The 16,589-nt window shown below is 42.6% G+C and overlaps 1 protein-coding gene across 1 annotated transcript; it reads right to left on the bottom strand.

Annotated features, from left to right (window-relative positions):
• Window positions 1-1,576: 1,576 nt before the first annotated feature.
• MASP2 (MBL associated serine protease 2) lies at window positions 1,577-16,270 on the bottom strand (the record flags this gene model as incomplete). Its single annotated transcript, XM_084299986.1, has 10 exons — window positions 1,577-2,352; window positions 3,638-3,712; window positions 4,187-4,324; window positions 5,035-5,113; window positions 6,190-6,308; window positions 6,865-7,012; window positions 7,563-7,759; window positions 13,693-13,824; window positions 14,074-14,251; window positions 16,112-16,270. 10 exons carry the CDS (start codon window positions 16,268-16,270, stop codon window positions 1,577-1,579), a joined length of 2,001 nt encoding a protein of 666 aa, XP_084156112.1.
• Window positions 16,271-16,589: the final 319 nt, after the last annotated feature.

Below are 16,589 nucleotides of genomic sequence, written 5' to 3'. Positions count from 1 at the left end.
CTGTAGCTATATAGCTATTCTGAGTATGGATTTACTCAGGTTTTTAACCTCTTTAGGTTTTCAAGTTATATCTCAATTACTGAATATTATACTGAGGTTTGTGAATAGACCTCTAGTTGTGAATAGACCAGCTAAACAGCTGATAAAACTGCACTACTCTTAGAAAACTGCACTACTCTTAGTTTTCCACTCGAATTGCAGTATTAAATCATCTAGGTCTCAATGTACATTTTAAAGGGGGGTTGGCAAACACTCAGGCTGAAAATTAGTCCCGGGCTTGTTGTTCATATCCCACTGCAAAAAGTTGCTTAGATCTTTTTTTTTTTCTTTTCTGCACTTAAGTCAGAATAATCTCCAAACTCTGTACCATTGTGAATTTTGCATTTTAGCACTTGCACTATTACCAGCTACTTCTGCTGAGTAACACTTAAAAATGGTATTCTTGGACCTCCAAAGACTAACTGTGACAGCCCTGCAAGGAACTGTATGGTAAGTTTTTGTGATTAGCATGGCTTTAATTTTGTTTAACTTGTTTAAGTCCAGGTCTAGGTTTTAGCAAATGGGTTGGCAGCATTAAGTCTTTGCTAATAATCTTAGCCTTCCCTGACCCTCAAACAAAATCTCTGAAAGTTTTAGAAGAGTTTTCAAGTTTTAGTAATATTTTTAACTGCTTTGCAAACTCTAGTATTTATAAGTGAGTAAATAAAATGCTATTGCTATTATATTGAAGTGTTTGGAGTCTTTTTTTAAAGAGATTTTATTTTCAGTATTTCACTTTCTATGATAATATAACTAACAAAAGAATGTGATATAAAAGAAACAGGAATTTTAGATGAGTGTAAGGGGATATGCCATTTGGGCACACTTAGTAAAAGAGTTACTGTAGACAATGTGTAACTGCTTCCAGTTAGTTCTGACAACCTTGTCAGCTGATGCTGTACTGAAATTCTATGTTCAAAGGTGAAAGCTATGTTCAGAGAAACAGGTTTTGCAGCTGACAACAGGAAGCCCTTTAAGGCAAGAGTTGTACAGCTGTACCTATGCTTAATACAGCAGTTACTTACAGAGCCGGTGGGGTCTCTCTGAAGCAGAGAGCACTATACATGTGCTCTCCAACTCGGGGGCTGCTGGTACTACTGGCATCCTTCAACTACCTCTATACGCTAGGGGGTGGTTTAAAATACCTTGATGCTCCGCATGCTGTCAGTGGACGGGTGTTCATTCAAATGCTAGCTGGTAATGCTTCAGTCCTACAAGAATCCACAATGCTATTTGAAAGAAAACAAAATTATTTTGTTAACTGTATTTTTAAAGAGCAACACAAGTCTTAAGTTTCTTGAAATTACAAAACTGTCATAGACTAAAGATCTTTTAACAGCCCCTAAGAAAATACAAAGATGAAAAATGTTTGGATACTCAAGCACTTGTTTTTATATTATATGTAAACAACAGTTAACTCAATAACAAAGTTAAACATTTAAAGATGTAGTGGTGCTTTTCAAGTACATAAATATTCTAGCTAGTAATGTAACCCAAGTAACAGTGAAGAGCTGGTGTGACTTCACTTAACTGACAATTAAGAATTATTTGAAATTATGCTTTCAATCCAAGGGATGTAATTGGTTACTCTTGTATATACCCCATACTGCCCTGAAACAGCACAGTCTAAAGCCCAGGACACAATGCCAACAACAAACCATTTTTTGGTCTGAGCATCTAAGAACACCAGTGGTCCTCCACTGTCCCCACTACATGCATCTCTGCCCCCTCCCTCAGCTCCAGCACACAGCATGTTTTCTGTTACCATGAGAGGTTTTCCATTAAATGATTTATTTGCATATGCATCTGTACACTCTTTCTGACTGATAACTATCAACTCGGTGTACAGCAGTACAACGGAAGAGCTCCTCGTCTCAGTCTTTCCCCAACCCGATACAGCTACCATATAATTTGCTTTCATTTGAAATCTTTCTTCTTTTCCTGGTAAACAAATGGGTGTGATATTGGTACTGATGGGGACTTTATGTTTCAGTTTAATCAAGGCAATATCATTATCAAAATTAACAGGATCATTTTTGTAACCTTCATGAATAAAAATTTTTTCTGCCCAGGCTTCTTCATAGTGGTCTGAACGTTTGTTCAAAATCCCCAGTTTAATCCTCAAATCTGAGGGGTTTCTCTGTTCAACTACAACGTGAGCAGCTGTTAAAACCCAGCTGTCGTACAGAAGCGAACCACCTCCTAAACCTTCATGCTCAGTAATTAACATCACTTGCCAAGGAAATTCTCCAGGCTTGGCTCTCCTTCCTCCATATATACGTTCCACAGTTCCACTTTTCCGCACTCCACAAACTGCAAAAACAAAGAATGCAGCAATAAATGTTAACATTTAAAGATGTGGACATTGATTCATTATGCTGGTATGGGTAAAATTAAGTTAATGATTCTAGATGTAATTCCTAGATTATTCTGAATAGTAAAATTGCTTCCAAATGAATGTTTGATTTAGCATACAATTTTCATTAGTCAGTAGAACATACAGCCTTTGGAAAAGTTCTATAATCAAGAGAGACAGTTTTGCTTAAGAATTTGGGCGTAGAGATCTCGATGCATTTGTTCTAAATGTAAATTAAGGTAATTGGAATATATGGACATTCTAATCTAAAAGATAAGAACAACTAGGCTTTTATATTGCAAAATGTTTCTCCCAAAACTCATTTTTGTATCTTGAGTAATTTTACAGAGTAACTAATTTAGCAGTTTGAGCATCTAAAAACAAACAAACAAAACATATTCTGCATTAAGGGTATTCAGTGGCTTTTTCCCCCTCTCAAATAATTCTGGAGACTGGTTCAATTTTGCTGTCAGAAACAATTCCAAGCAATTGAAAAACAAGAATTTATTTAGTTATGAAACTGCAATCTTCAGAATGGAACTGGAGTAAATGGTTCAGCTTTTTACTCTCTTCAAGGGGAACTGAACTACAGAGTTTCTGGCATTAATCTCCAATACCAGCAGCAGTAGAGAACCTCAGGTAAGACCAAGACTTGTTAAAAACAGTGAACAATTTAACAGGAAAATATAAGTTCGGTATGGATAACTATGAGGAGTGCCAGTCACACTATGTCATTATTGGAACAGTTTTAGTTTATTGTTCCTCCCTGCTGAAGGAGCTATTACTGCACTTGCCGTTTTGGAAAATAGTAGTAAAATAAAGATGGTCGTCTGATTTTTAAAACGAACATTCTAAAATAAAGTGCCTCATCAACTTAAAGGTACTTAAACTATAAGATATGTGTGTTATGACATCTATTACTTAGCTGGGTACATAAACAATGGAAAAGCTTAGCTGAGTAACTTCATTAGAGCCCAGCATCTGTAGGTCACTAGGCTAGAGGTTAGGAGTTTAGGATAGAGTTTAGCCTCTTCACAAGAATTTTTGAGTTCCAACATGATGCACTTAAGACATGTTATATCAAAAACAAGCTGCTTCCTTCAGCATAGACCTATGTAGAGTCTACCTCGCGTCCCTGTAACAAAGCATGACTGTGTACCAACAGCAGTAAGTGCTAGCTGACAGCTTTATGATTCTTCTGTAACTGCTAATTCCAACAATGGTAATACATCCCTGCATTACCTGGTTCACAGACAGGCAGTGTTATTTCTCCTTTGGAGTTCTTCCAGAATCCGTCGTCACTGCATGTATATTTACCTGCATCTCAGAGAAAACAAAACCAAGTGAATAAAATAGCTGGGCATAGTTCTCAAGCAATTCAGAAGTGTCTGACAATGTCTGCAGAGTGTCATCGTGTTTTAGGGCTCCTTCATGTTTACTGCACTCATCAGAAAGTGACTACAGCACGTACTTCCCCTCTGGCTGTTCTCAGGATCTAATACTCCTGAAGCCTTCACTACCACACAAGCACGTAATGCCACTAACTGGGGAATGATAAAAATGTGTTAAGCTCCCAACTGTTACTGAATTGAGCCCACCTGGGGACATTGCAGTACTCTTACGTACAAGTCCTTAAAGAGACAAATAACATTTCCCAAAGTTTTCAGCCTTTGCACCATGTTTTGGAAAGGTCCTGCTGACTTTCACAGGTATTTCTATATAAGTCAGGTGTGTTCCCTCTTCATACCAAGAGAACCAGGAACCATTTTCAAGCTGGTGTTTATGACCTACCGTTACTGTTAGCCTTCATGACGTAGAAGGGGGTTTCACAGTGGTACTGAATTTCAGCATTGTAGGTGGTCTTCTCAGGCCCCGTAAGGTATGTGAAGGCACCGTTGTCCATCTCCTCAGGCTGACCACAGTCAACAACTAAAGCAATTCAAAAACATATATTAAAACAAAAACAAACAAGCGAACAAAAAACAACAAAAGCTATTCGGCTCAACGTCAACCTAACCAAGCAGGATTTCAACATTTAATTCAAGAAATGGTACAAGGCCTCTTTCTTCAAGATATCCAAGAACAGAAATCCTAGTGAAGATTCTGTGCTCAGAATTAGGCAGGAAGACAGACATTAATACCACCATGGTTGAGTACTGGGAGCTGTAAAGGTTTTGGTAGAGGCTGTGGTTTTCTCAGAAAATCTGCAACCCCATGTATGAGACAAGCTGTGACTGTGCAGCTCTCACAGCATACAACATACACAGAGGAAACTAATGCATCTACTACGGAACACGTACTAACTAAAATAAAGATAAATCTCTATGAGTACAAGTACTTTAGTTGTTTTTCTCCAATGATAATTCTTAAAATTGATGTTGTTATATAAAATTGTTGGAAGATGGTGCAGGTATTTCAAAGGACCATTGTATTTATTTATTTTGAAATAACCACCATTATTTTTCAGAGATTTTAAAGAATGGTAGAAATTGAAACATCATCTAACTTACAAATCCAAAATGCACTTGGACAAGAAAGGGAACAGTTACCAAGCAGAAGAAATGTATTTCTTCTGTTCTTTCTTATAACCAATATTAACACAGAAATTTTCCAATTCACAAATATTAGCACTGACTTACTGATGCACTTTGCCATTGGTTTGTTCCAAGAAGCATTCTTTTGGCATTCCGCTATAAAAGACATCACAACATTTTCATTCTCCAAGAAGCGTGAATGGAAATAAAAGGTCGTATTACTTTCACATCAAATTAACAGTGTTAATTAGAGAAAAAACAGCACCAGTTACACATTTCTTTGCTCACTCATAAGGCAAAAACACAGTAACTAGATTTTTATTTGCTTAAAACGTCTTTACAACTGCTCTGCTGCACTACTTTCTGAATGAGAAAAGTAAGTCATTCCTACACCAACCTCATTAATCTCTTCAATGTGCTAATAAAGCCCATAGCGGATGGCTGTTAATGAGAGGGACAGTTACCCTATCTAGAAATTTGAGGCTAATTTGCATTTGCTGTAGGTAGCAGTTCTACCACTTAGAGCTGCCTTGTCTCCAGTAATGACAGCACACAGAACCAGTCAGCGCATTTCAAGGACAATACGGACCACAGCCTGTGTTTATCTATTTCCACACACATCCATATTTCTTATCCATTTCCTGATGAACACTAACTGGCGTATCAGTTTAGCTGTGTTCTCTTTCTACATAAACAGTAAATTTGTAGAACTACCAAACCAGACAGATTATAAAATAATTGTTGAAATAAGTCCGTGTGCTTCCCTGAAAACACAGCCACTTAACTGTGATTGTAAAATTTTGCTGTACGCATACACAGCCTAAAGCATCTTCCAAAACTGCCTGCTGGGAAGCACAATGCTATTAAGAACCAAGTGTGAAATGCTGCATTCAGCAGAAATGACCAAGTATCCTAGTTTTAACTTCCCTGGAGAGATGAAATAACAAATGAAAGACAACAAGAAATTCTCACTGCGCTGCTCTCATGAAATCTTTTGTAAAATCACTCTATTCTTCCAACGTAATTAGATGCAAATCTCTAAGCAGCAGTGTTCAATCAACATCAGCAAACATGCACACAGGCAAACACGGAGACACAGGTCTTTGGGGATGATGTGAAAGACAGGGCAATTGCTGACAAATTCAGTGTACTGAGTATGCCTCATAACTGTAGTATGTGAACACCAGAAATTGTTAATGAGAAAAGGTTTAACCCCTAAGAAATCACGTCCAATAGGGCTGACTGCCGCGGTTCACCTACTTCAAGCAGCACGTATCCGACGTCACAAGAGAGAGCATAGCGGTCGCCCTGAGTGTACTGCGCTTGCACTGGTGCTATGTGACCATGAGGTGGTGCTTCAGGACTGGGGCATGGCAAACCTGCAGAGAACCAGAGCACACAGTATTCCCCTTAAAGTGGTTTTGCTATTTACCGCTCAAGGCCCTTGGGGAGGGCGTGGGGACGATGCCAACGCTCTCTCTGCTCTTTCTCTGCGCTGTTTCACTCACATAGACACAGATTTAAAATTACCGAGAACAGAGAAAAAAACTGTGAACTGACCATGATGTTCTCACATCAAAGGTGTGCAGCAACCTGTCCAGAGGCAGGCTATGCTGACAGGGTTGGCCCAGTATGTGTTGCCTACACACACATCTCTTAACTTTTAATCGATTGGGAAGCTTATTCCTTAAAATAAAATCATATGCCTAAACTAGAGGTTAACTGTAAGGCCAGCAGGAATTCTGGGATTCTCTTAAAACTTTACTTCAGAAGTAAACTACTTAGTGGATACGTTGTTCAACAGATACACTACCAAAAACTAAGTATGAAACTACTACTTCAAAGCATGATTATTTAGGCACTATTCATGCCTTTCCAGAATGAAGATCCCAAAGTAGTTGGGACTTGAGAACTGAACAGAGGTCTCTTACCCACCTGCTGCCATGTACTTCATCTTCCATCCAGTGTGTGCTCCCGAGGCATCAGTTATGAAAGTTATATTCACAGCACTAGTTTGTGTCTCAATTTTCGCAGGCAAAGTCTTCCCACAGAATGGGCCAAATTGCTTTTTGGGTGTTTTAATCTAAAAAGGAGAAGATAAACAAACTGTCTTTACTCCTTCCCCCATGAGGCTCAATGAAGAACAAAATTATTTTAATCCAATGACTCCCTGAACTTCACTAGCCCTTTCTTGCAAAGCATACAAAAGAAAGGCAACTGGTTAGAGTGATGGCTCGCCACTCCAGTAACTCACAGAGGGCCTTTTCTCCAAGCATCCTACGTGATACAGAATTCCTCGGAAGTGATCATTGGATCCGTCTTATCAATAAGCAAACTGGATGGAAACGATTTAACTGAGTTCCCTGCCATCACTGGTCTGTGAAGTTGTGATGATCCAAAATCTTTGAAGTCATCACAGACACGTGAGCTTGCATTTTGTTTGGGTGAATTTCCCAAAGGAGAAAGGTGCTGAAGGAACAGAACAACAAAACTGAAGGGATGAGAAGAAAAACGAATGAGGAGAGATACAGAGAGAGACAAAACTTGAAATGGACAGAGCAAGACACAGACTGAGAAAGATGGAGTAAAAGAGCTGGGCTTGTCTCACAAAGGCTGTGAGAGCCTCACCTTACCTTAAGGACGTCATAGGGGCACAGCACCTCTGGGTGTGTCTCCACATCAAAGGTCTCCACGAATTCCAGAGTGATCAGGAAGCCATCTTCTACCTGGATGTTGTAGCTGCAGGTGCTGAGTGGGGGATAAGGTGCCGGATAGTCAGGGCTGGAGATTTCTCCAGTTCTTTCAGTAAAAAAATGGTTCTGACACAGGGCTAGAAAAAAAAAAAAATAACAGAAAATGATCACAGATGCATTAACTCAGTCGAGCCATACTGAGGAACAGTTGTGGATCTTTTGATCTTTTCCTACTGTTGTCCATTAGAGAAAGCTTCAGAACCATGGATTTAACTACCTATGAAGTGAAACAAGAGTCGCCCATTCCACCAGCAGGCATTTGTCACCACTGAGAAAGCTGCCCCCTCTCTGTTGGGGTAGGCCTCCATTATCCTGCACTCCTACCTTTCAAGCAGCGTGGGGAAGGACATCAGCAGGAGCACCACTTAGCCACAGGGCTGGTGGTCTGAAGTGTGCTGGCTGGAAGCTCATCAGAAACCTTCCAAGGTGTTAAATTTGTAGCTCCTCTGCTACACCAGAGTGTGCAGAGTGCTAGGACAGCTATCAGCTCCTCAATTCCAGAAGCCTCTGAATGCAGCTCTTTCTTTTTAATGCCTTTGTTGCCAGACATTTAGAATGTAATTGTATTCTCTGAGCAAAACCAGCTGTGCCTCTTGCTGACACAATTGGAGCCACAAATGCTCCCTGCTGAAGAGAAGCAAGAAGGAACAGCCACAAGTGCCCTGAGGATCTCTGCTTGTTGACAGCATCTGATCACTGTGAAGTGGTGCTTTGATCAGCTGGGAACAAAGGCTTTATGATGTGCTGCAAGAGCTGTATGAGCAATCCTTTAATTGATGAGGAATGCTGGACCGGCTGATAACACCGGCATATTTTTGCACCACTGTGATGCTGAATTAATTGTAAGAGGGAAATCGTTTGACTTTGAATCGTATCCTCAAATACACTGCGCTAACTTCCATCAACAAAAATGCCATTAGCCAGTCCTTATTTACAGATTATCATCTAAAATAGACCATGCAGTTTATGGTTGTAATTTTAATGGAAAAGGATTGAATTTTGAATGAGAAAATGAACGTGACTGTCCCTTAACTAATTGCGGATTTCATTAGCCAGGATTCTAAGCGCTTTTTACTTCAGAGAATAAAACCTGCTTCGACCCTATAATCTATGCAACAGCACTGCTTGCTGCTATAGGAAGTATTTGGTATGTTTTTACTTGGAAAAGAAAGCAGGAACAGGTAGAAGGATTATCTTTTTGTTTTATGTTTGTGTGACTCTTAACACAACAATACCACAACACAAGTAATGATGCACTTGGGTACCCCTGTGTGTTTCTTTTAGCAGAAGCTGCAATTTTAGAACAATCTTTCTCTGTCCATCTTCCCAGAAAGTTATGAGCAACTGCTTTTATTTGACATAAACCTTTCCATCATCACAGTGACTGAGCATCTGTATGTGCTGTACTCTGAATTTATTGTCTTAGGTTTTCAAACACAATTCACAAAGACACAGAGAAAAACGGTCAACAAATACCTATAAAGGCCTATCCTGTGGAAACTGAGCAGTCTCCTAATTTTAAAATCCTGTTTGAAATGCCCCTCTTAATCCAAAGAAGCAGAGAAAGCTTAACTAATTCACATGGAGGTTCTGGCTGCCTCTGCATCTAGCCTAACAGCACACTGTTCTGCACCAGAAGAAATCAGTTGAGCTACAATGGGAATTAAATCTTTTCCTTTCATGCTGCACTTGTAGAGAATTATCAGCAAGTGGGTTTTTTTCTTAATTGTTATTATCTCATTCTTCTCAGCTAAATGCACGTTTCTGTAATTCCACTGATTCTGCCTCAAACTACAGAGGCATTTCATGGCTATATGAGAATAAAGAATGTTCTCCAGCACACTCTGCCACGCTGCTGCAGGTGCTACTTACGATAACTGCCAGGGACACATAGAGTTCACTGCCTCTTCCCAGGTTTAAGGTCCTGCTATAATACTTCTTCCCACCTGCTGCAAACCCAGGCTGAGAAACACCCCAAAACCCGAAAGCTACTTGATATTCAGCTCTAGCAGTCTACAGTTCACAGCTATGGCAGTGGAAAAAAAATCCGTGTCTCTTTTAAGAACTGAAATTTCCTCGCGTTGATAATATCTATTGCTGTTCTACAGCCCCGAAAGGAGTAGTCTGGAGGCAATTATAGGAAGAGATAAAATATAAATCCTTGAGTGCGTAAAAAGACTCAGTGTGAAGTCTTATCCTAAACATACAAACCACAACGTAATGAGTACTATCTTTACACCCCTAACTCCCCACTGAAATCATTAAGAAGGTAAAATCTGAAATCTGCTTCTAGTTCTGCATCAGAATCCCTTCCTATTACCTACAAAACCATTTTTGCCTGGGCATGGGATCTGTTGCGTAAAGAAGGAATACGCAGGTACAAGTAATAAGACCAGTGCACCATTAACACCCCAGTAAGTCAGAAAATGTTTTTTTTCACCTTGTTTTTGGGGACTAAAGAAGGGGAAAGATACAGACTAATAATTCTCCACTCTTTGTTTCATCTTTCTCCCTTAAATTCAGTTTACTGATTTTGATGGGAGATTTTCACAATATTGTTTGGAAAATTTTTAGTCATCACCAGTAAGCTCTCTTGACTTGAGTTCACATGAGCAGCCCAAACTAGCTGACCCAACAGAAGATACCCTCCCTGTACTAGTCCAAAGAAATTTGCAGCTTGAAGATGGAGAGGCTTGGACTTTACCTTTCATTTCTGATTTCCTGCATGTGGCTGCTGGGAGTTCCCTTTGTTAGGGCAATATTTTTTTTTTTTTTCCGTAAGTCCGCAAGCAACAAAGTCATAAACTAGCCAGCACAAAAAGGATCAAATAATTTTTGAACATCTCCCAGAAGAAATGCTGTCCCTTGACTTCTCCGTCCAGGCTTTAAGGCTGTCCAGAGAGTACTCAATTATGCTCAGGTCATATTTTTATTAGAACCGCAGTGAGCTGTTTGCCAGAGGCTTGAACTCTGAAAAACGACCTGCTCAAAACTTGCAAGTCCATTGTCATTGGCTCATTAGGTCTCTAATGAAAAGTGGATCATAAATTGTGTCGCTGAGCCATGACAAAAACTCAAGCTGCTTTGATCACAAATTCACTGTGACCATAAAGCAGCCTCTTGGCAATCACTTGCACAACCAGTCCACCACCAAGCCGTCCCCTGCAGCATCTACCCTCTGTGACACTTACTACGCATCTCCAGGTAAGTCGGGGCAGTGATGTTACCTCTCCTTTTGCAGGTGGACAGTCAAAGCCAGCACTGAGTGACTTGCTCGAGATCACACAGAAGCCTGAAAACGCAGCGACCCGAAACGAGTCAAGCGTCTCATCTCCAAGACTCTCAGTGCCTCCCATGCTCACCTGGGAAAGGGTTCCTCCCCATTTACTCCAGGCACTGAAGAGTAGAGCCGGGGGTTGGAAGCACTAAGCCTCATAAATGAGGATTAAAAGCACTCCTGCTAAATTGCAGAAATAAAGAAATGCTGATTGACTAATGATCCTTAATCCCTTGAGCTTTTTCAACAAAGCCTTGTTTTATCTTCCAGCAGTTCACCTTCAGCTGCTCAGCTCTGCCTTGTTAACCTCTTCCTTGCAATTATCATCCTGGTTCCACCACAGAGAAGGGGAGCTGTACCCTCTGACAAAGAACCAAGCACAACAGTCCTCCAACATGCTGCAAGATGGTCCCTGCCCTAAAAGGGTACAGTGTAAAGGGACAACAAATTAATATGTATATGGAGTAGTAAGGGGCACCATGAGGGACTCAGACAGTTATCAACCAGTGCTGCAAACTGCACGGAAGAGCATTCCTTGTGCTGCATCATCTTTGCAGGGGGCACTGTTGCTTTCCCTTGTATGAATGCAAGACACTAGTCCTCTCCTAAACTGCCCTGGTGACATTTTCATCACTTTGCCATACTCTTGGAACTCTGAGGTTTTGTTCACCAGACCAAATTTCAGCAATATGACTCAGTTCCCTTCAGGAGATACGGTCAGAGTCACCAAATTTGGATCCAGGAAAAAAAAAAAAATCAAACCTTTCCCAAGAGTGGGCTCTGAATATAAATAGTTTCAATCTACAAGTCTGGGTGCAGACAAGAGCTTACCTAAAAGTAACAGTAGGGAACGTGTGTGCAGTTCTAATCTTTTTGTAGTTTGAGAACTCTGGAAGGTCAAGCAACAAGAGCTGGACAAGAAATTTCAAAAGGCTTCAGGCAGCTGTGATGCTCAGCTTCTCTCGTAAGAGCCCCTGCATTATCTAGTTCATTCTTTCCCTACTGACACATGGGAAATGCAAGAGAATGAATGCCCCAGAGGATGCCATGAGGTTTCAACATGGAATGGCCTCTTTATTGGCTACGGGAAGCAGGTCTGAAAGGCAAGGAAACGAGACATACAAGTCACCAAGCAAGAGAAGCCTGCGGCCCTTGGTCAGACTGCAACAGGCAGGGCATGGGGGAGGGCACAGCAGCTCTTCCCAGCACATCTGTCTCCATCTCTGCCTAAGCGAGGAGAAGCTTAATTATCTCACGCTGGAAAATAAAGGAGAGAAAAAAAGAGCCTGTCAATATTAGCCCACCCAGACAGGAACCAAAAATCAAAGGGGCAACTTTTGCCCTCGTGTCATGAAGGCAATGAAGACCTTTGCTTTCCAGCCCAGCCCGGGAGCTGGAATGGCTGCAGCACTTGCATCTGAAGGCCTCTGAAATGCGAACAAGTTCCAGCACATCGGCTGCACCACAATTCCCAACACACATGCCTCCACCCATCAGCAGTGCACGGTAGCCCAGCCCTTCCGTATTGTTGATACACTTCTGCTAAAAGCCATCACTTTAGGAAGGAGAGGCTGAACAACGGATAGGTCTGTTTTAATACAGTGGAGATATGAGGAGTTTGAATCGAATCAAACCCAGGCAGCCATGGCTGGAGAGGGTTTGTAACAGGCTGTAGCTGGGAAGTGAAATGTCAAGGTTGCCATAAGCACTCTAAGCTACACCCAGCTCTGCATTTCAGCCCTAGGAAGCACAAAGACAAGCCCTGTCTTTGCTGCCACCTACGACATATTTTGTGAGCAGTTTTGTGCGCTGGTTCTCTCAGACAGGATTCAGCTCCAGGTGGGCAAAGCTGCACGCACCAAGGCTGAATGTGCTACCATGTGTAGGCACACGTTCCACTGCAGACAAAGTGAATCCAGAGGAGCTGATCGCTGTGCTGATTCAGACACTTCGCCGCCTGCCAGCAGATAAGCTTTCCCCAGTTGAGCACTGAACAGCACAGCCAGGCAGGAGTCAGCTAGGTACACCTCATGCTGTATGCCCTTCTGAAGAAGTGCTTTGTGCCTGGCCTTGCCTCTCATTTACTGAGTGGATGATTGTATCTGTTGTCAGTGATGGGTGGACTGTGCTGCTTCTCAGCCTGGGTCCCTCCAGGGACAGTAAGCAAACTCTTTCTCCATGAGACTTGGCAACTCGACTGTTAGTTTTTCCAACACATCCACAAATCAGGTCCAGAACACTCGGTATCTCAGTACCCAGACAGCACGATAAACTCGGGTGTTGCAGGGCTGGCTGCACTGACAGCCACGAAGCCTGGCAGTGCCTGCAGTGGGCAGCAGAAGATGACTTTCTTGCTTCTCTGTTCAACCTGCCTAAAGCTGAACAGGGGTGGATGCTGATTAAGGAGCAGCCAAAGCAAGTTACCTTCACACCACACCAGCCATTGGCTTCTCTTCTGGACCTGCCAACTGCCAGTGCACCATTTTACTGCACCACAATACTGCTGGCCCTAACGGCTGCAATTAGCCCACAGCCACTCTGCAAAGCATGCTCTCTACTCACAGACGTGACTAAGCCCCTACACCTCCTTCCAGCTGCTCTAGGAGGAGCATCCCATAGGAGATGTTAAAAACAAAACCCAAAAAAGCAGCCTTGATCTTGATCCCAGTGCTGTACCTAAATTTAGGTGGATGTTGTAGCTAGGAAAGTCTCTCTTGATCTGCAAGGACTCACCTGTGCACGTCCTCTTGTTTTCGTGCAGTGTGTAGCCGACCCGACAGCTGCAATAGTAGCCCCCCACGTAGTTGTGACAGTGATGATTGCAGAGGGGTTCACCATCAAACAGCTGTTTGCACTCATCAACATCTAATGGGTGAAACACAAAAGAATTAGACAACCAACACCTTCTAACAGCACTTGGTCTTGGTCTGAACCACTGCTTTTATGAGGGTGGCTTGCTTGTCTTTGGTGTCTGTGCCCTTCTGCTTCTGTCTCCATGCACTGAGGCTGCCTTCTCTCACCTAACACCAGGAGCCAGAGTCTGTGAGAGCCCAGGGAAGCACCAACCCCACCACAGCTGGGTCTCTCCCAACACAAGAGGGCCTGGGCTCTTACCTTCAGCAGCATAGAAGGCCTCAAAGCCTGTGAATGGCTTCTCATTGGAGTAGTCGGACCGAAACACCACCGTGAGGGTGTTGTCAGTGGAGAGGTACGTCTTGTTGCCCGGAGCCTCCTCGGTGTCTGTGCTGTCCTTTCCACATAGTGTAGCCAAAGTCTTCCCACCAGAGCTCAGCTGCAAAACACAGACAGATCTACCAGGCGATCTCAGAGCTTTGCTCTTCCCAACCTGCTTGGACAGCATGAGTTTAATGGTGTGTGAGAAGTGCTTCAGGCCACTTCTAGACTTGGATGCTCTCAAAAGGTGCTTCTGGAGGTTAATCCAGATCCAGTGACACATAAGAGGATTTCCCCTATTCTCTGTGACTTAAGCCTATACTTTTATCTCCCTTTTTCTTTTCAAAGGCCCACACAAAGCTGAGGCCATCCCGGGCTGTCAGCACCAGGCTTTGCTTATTGTACATAATGCTCTTGTTAACTTTGCGCTGTCAGTGACAGTCAAATCTTCGTGTGTAGGAGACATGACTGAGGCCAAAGCTAGAGATAACTGGGATGAAAAGGTTTCATACACTGACAAATTCAAATGTATAACAAAAGGTCTCTTTAAGCCAGTGACTCATGTGTTCTGTGATTCACTTATTACAGTTGCAGCTCCTCATTTATCTTCTTTTTAATACAAGATAAATGTTCTGATATATGGGGGTCATGTGGTCCCTGGTAGCGATAAAACTGCATACACTACAGGCTATCAGAAATGAGTACTCTGTCCTGCCCAAAGAAAATTGCAGGAAGAACACCACAGATGTGGGGAACGGGAGCAACCTGCCATCTAGAATCACAAAATCATTCAGGATGGAAAAGATCTCTAAGATCATCTAGTCCAACCTTTAACCTAGTGCTGACAAGTCCACCACTAAACCACACTACTAAGCTCTCCATCAACACGTTTCTTGAAGACCTTCAGGGATGGTGACTCAACCACTTCCCTGGCAGCCTGTTCCAATGCCACACAACCCTTTCAGAAAGGAAATTTCTCCTAATATCCAACCTTAACTTCCCCTGGTGCCACTTGAGGCCATTTCCCCTTGTCTTATCACTTGGTGCTTGGGAAAAGAGACTGATCCCTACCTCACTACAACCTCCTTTAAGGTAATTGTGAAGTACAATAAGGTCTCCCCTGAGTCTTTTCTCCAAGCTGAACAACCCCAGCTCCTTCAGCTGCTCCTCCTAAGACTTGTTCTGCAGACACCTCACCAGCTTTGTAGCCCTTCTTTGGACACAAAGAATATAAAACCATAGAAATGAGATCCTCCTAGACACGGCTGTCTGACCTGGTCCCATCAGATTTTGAAGCACTGTCAGGGCAGTGGTTTTGCACGCTCCCTGTGCATACAGCTCCCTCTCTGATGTATATCAGGTCTACCCAAACAAAAAAATGGGGCAGCGGTAGGATGGCCTTAAATGAGCAGCCGGGTTGCCTAACTGCAGCACACGGTAGCACATGGAGTACAAACCTTTCAGGGACACTGCTCATCACCCAAACACTTCCCGAAGCCAGTATCTCTGTTTCTCTTCCCGAGGTTGTTTCTCACATTAGCTAGCAAAAGCACAATAGCGAGTGTTGCAAGTGCATGTTTGGACAAGCTGACATATCTTGTTTAGACTACCACTTACACTTCTACGTCTCCCATTATACGCTGGGTACAGTACTACATGTTAACGTAAAACATACACTGTAGCTCTGGAAAATGAAGCTCAAATGTTGTTCTGGGCAACATCTCAAACTTTTTGCTTCACAAAAGGGAAACATCAGAGTTTTCTGAGCATAACAAAATTAAGTTTCAAATGTTCCAACATGACAATCAGCCCTACTTCCTGGTCCCATGGGCCTCAGCAAACACATCATTTACAAATCAGCTGAGCCTGAACTTTACTAGCATACTAGAACCAACTGTTTATAACAGTTATGTTGGTTCTGCATGTGCCCAGGATCACACACAGACAGTTTTAAAGGGTGTACCTGACCTACACGTACCTTCACATAATCGTATTCACACAGGTAGGACAGCTCCAGGTTGAAGTGGGTGAAATAGATGCGGATGGAATATCCCTTGGGGACGGTGATATTCCAGATTCTCTCCTTGTGATTGGGGTAGGTATTTGGAAAGTCAGGAGAGGTGATCCTCCCATACATTTTCTGCAGCACGATACTGCCGGTTACTCCACCGTAAAGCGCAGCTAGCAAGAGAAGCAGCCTGCCTCAAAGGAACAGAAACAAATGGAGAAAGAGTGAGTGTCAGCTCATTACACCCCGACTGCCACGCATCCAAGCTGCTGATCTTGGTATCAGATCACTGATATCCCAGCGCTAGCTGAAACCTTCATGGCAGACACCCCTCTCACTTGACAGTGGCAGGAATCAGGAGGTACCAGCAGTCACACTGCAGATCACAATCATTCTCTTGCCTTGCAAGGCCTGCACAGAGCCAGGTGGCCAGGGGAGCTGGGAAGGT

Source organism: Netta rufina (genome assembly GCF_964035555.1).
Source record: "Netta rufina genome assembly, chromosome: 22".
Lineage (NCBI taxonomy): Eukaryota > Metazoa > Chordata > Aves > Anseriformes > Anatidae > Netta > Netta rufina.
The sequence above is the reverse complement of the archived record's forward strand: the minus strand, read 5'-3'. Positions and strand labels throughout refer to the sequence as shown.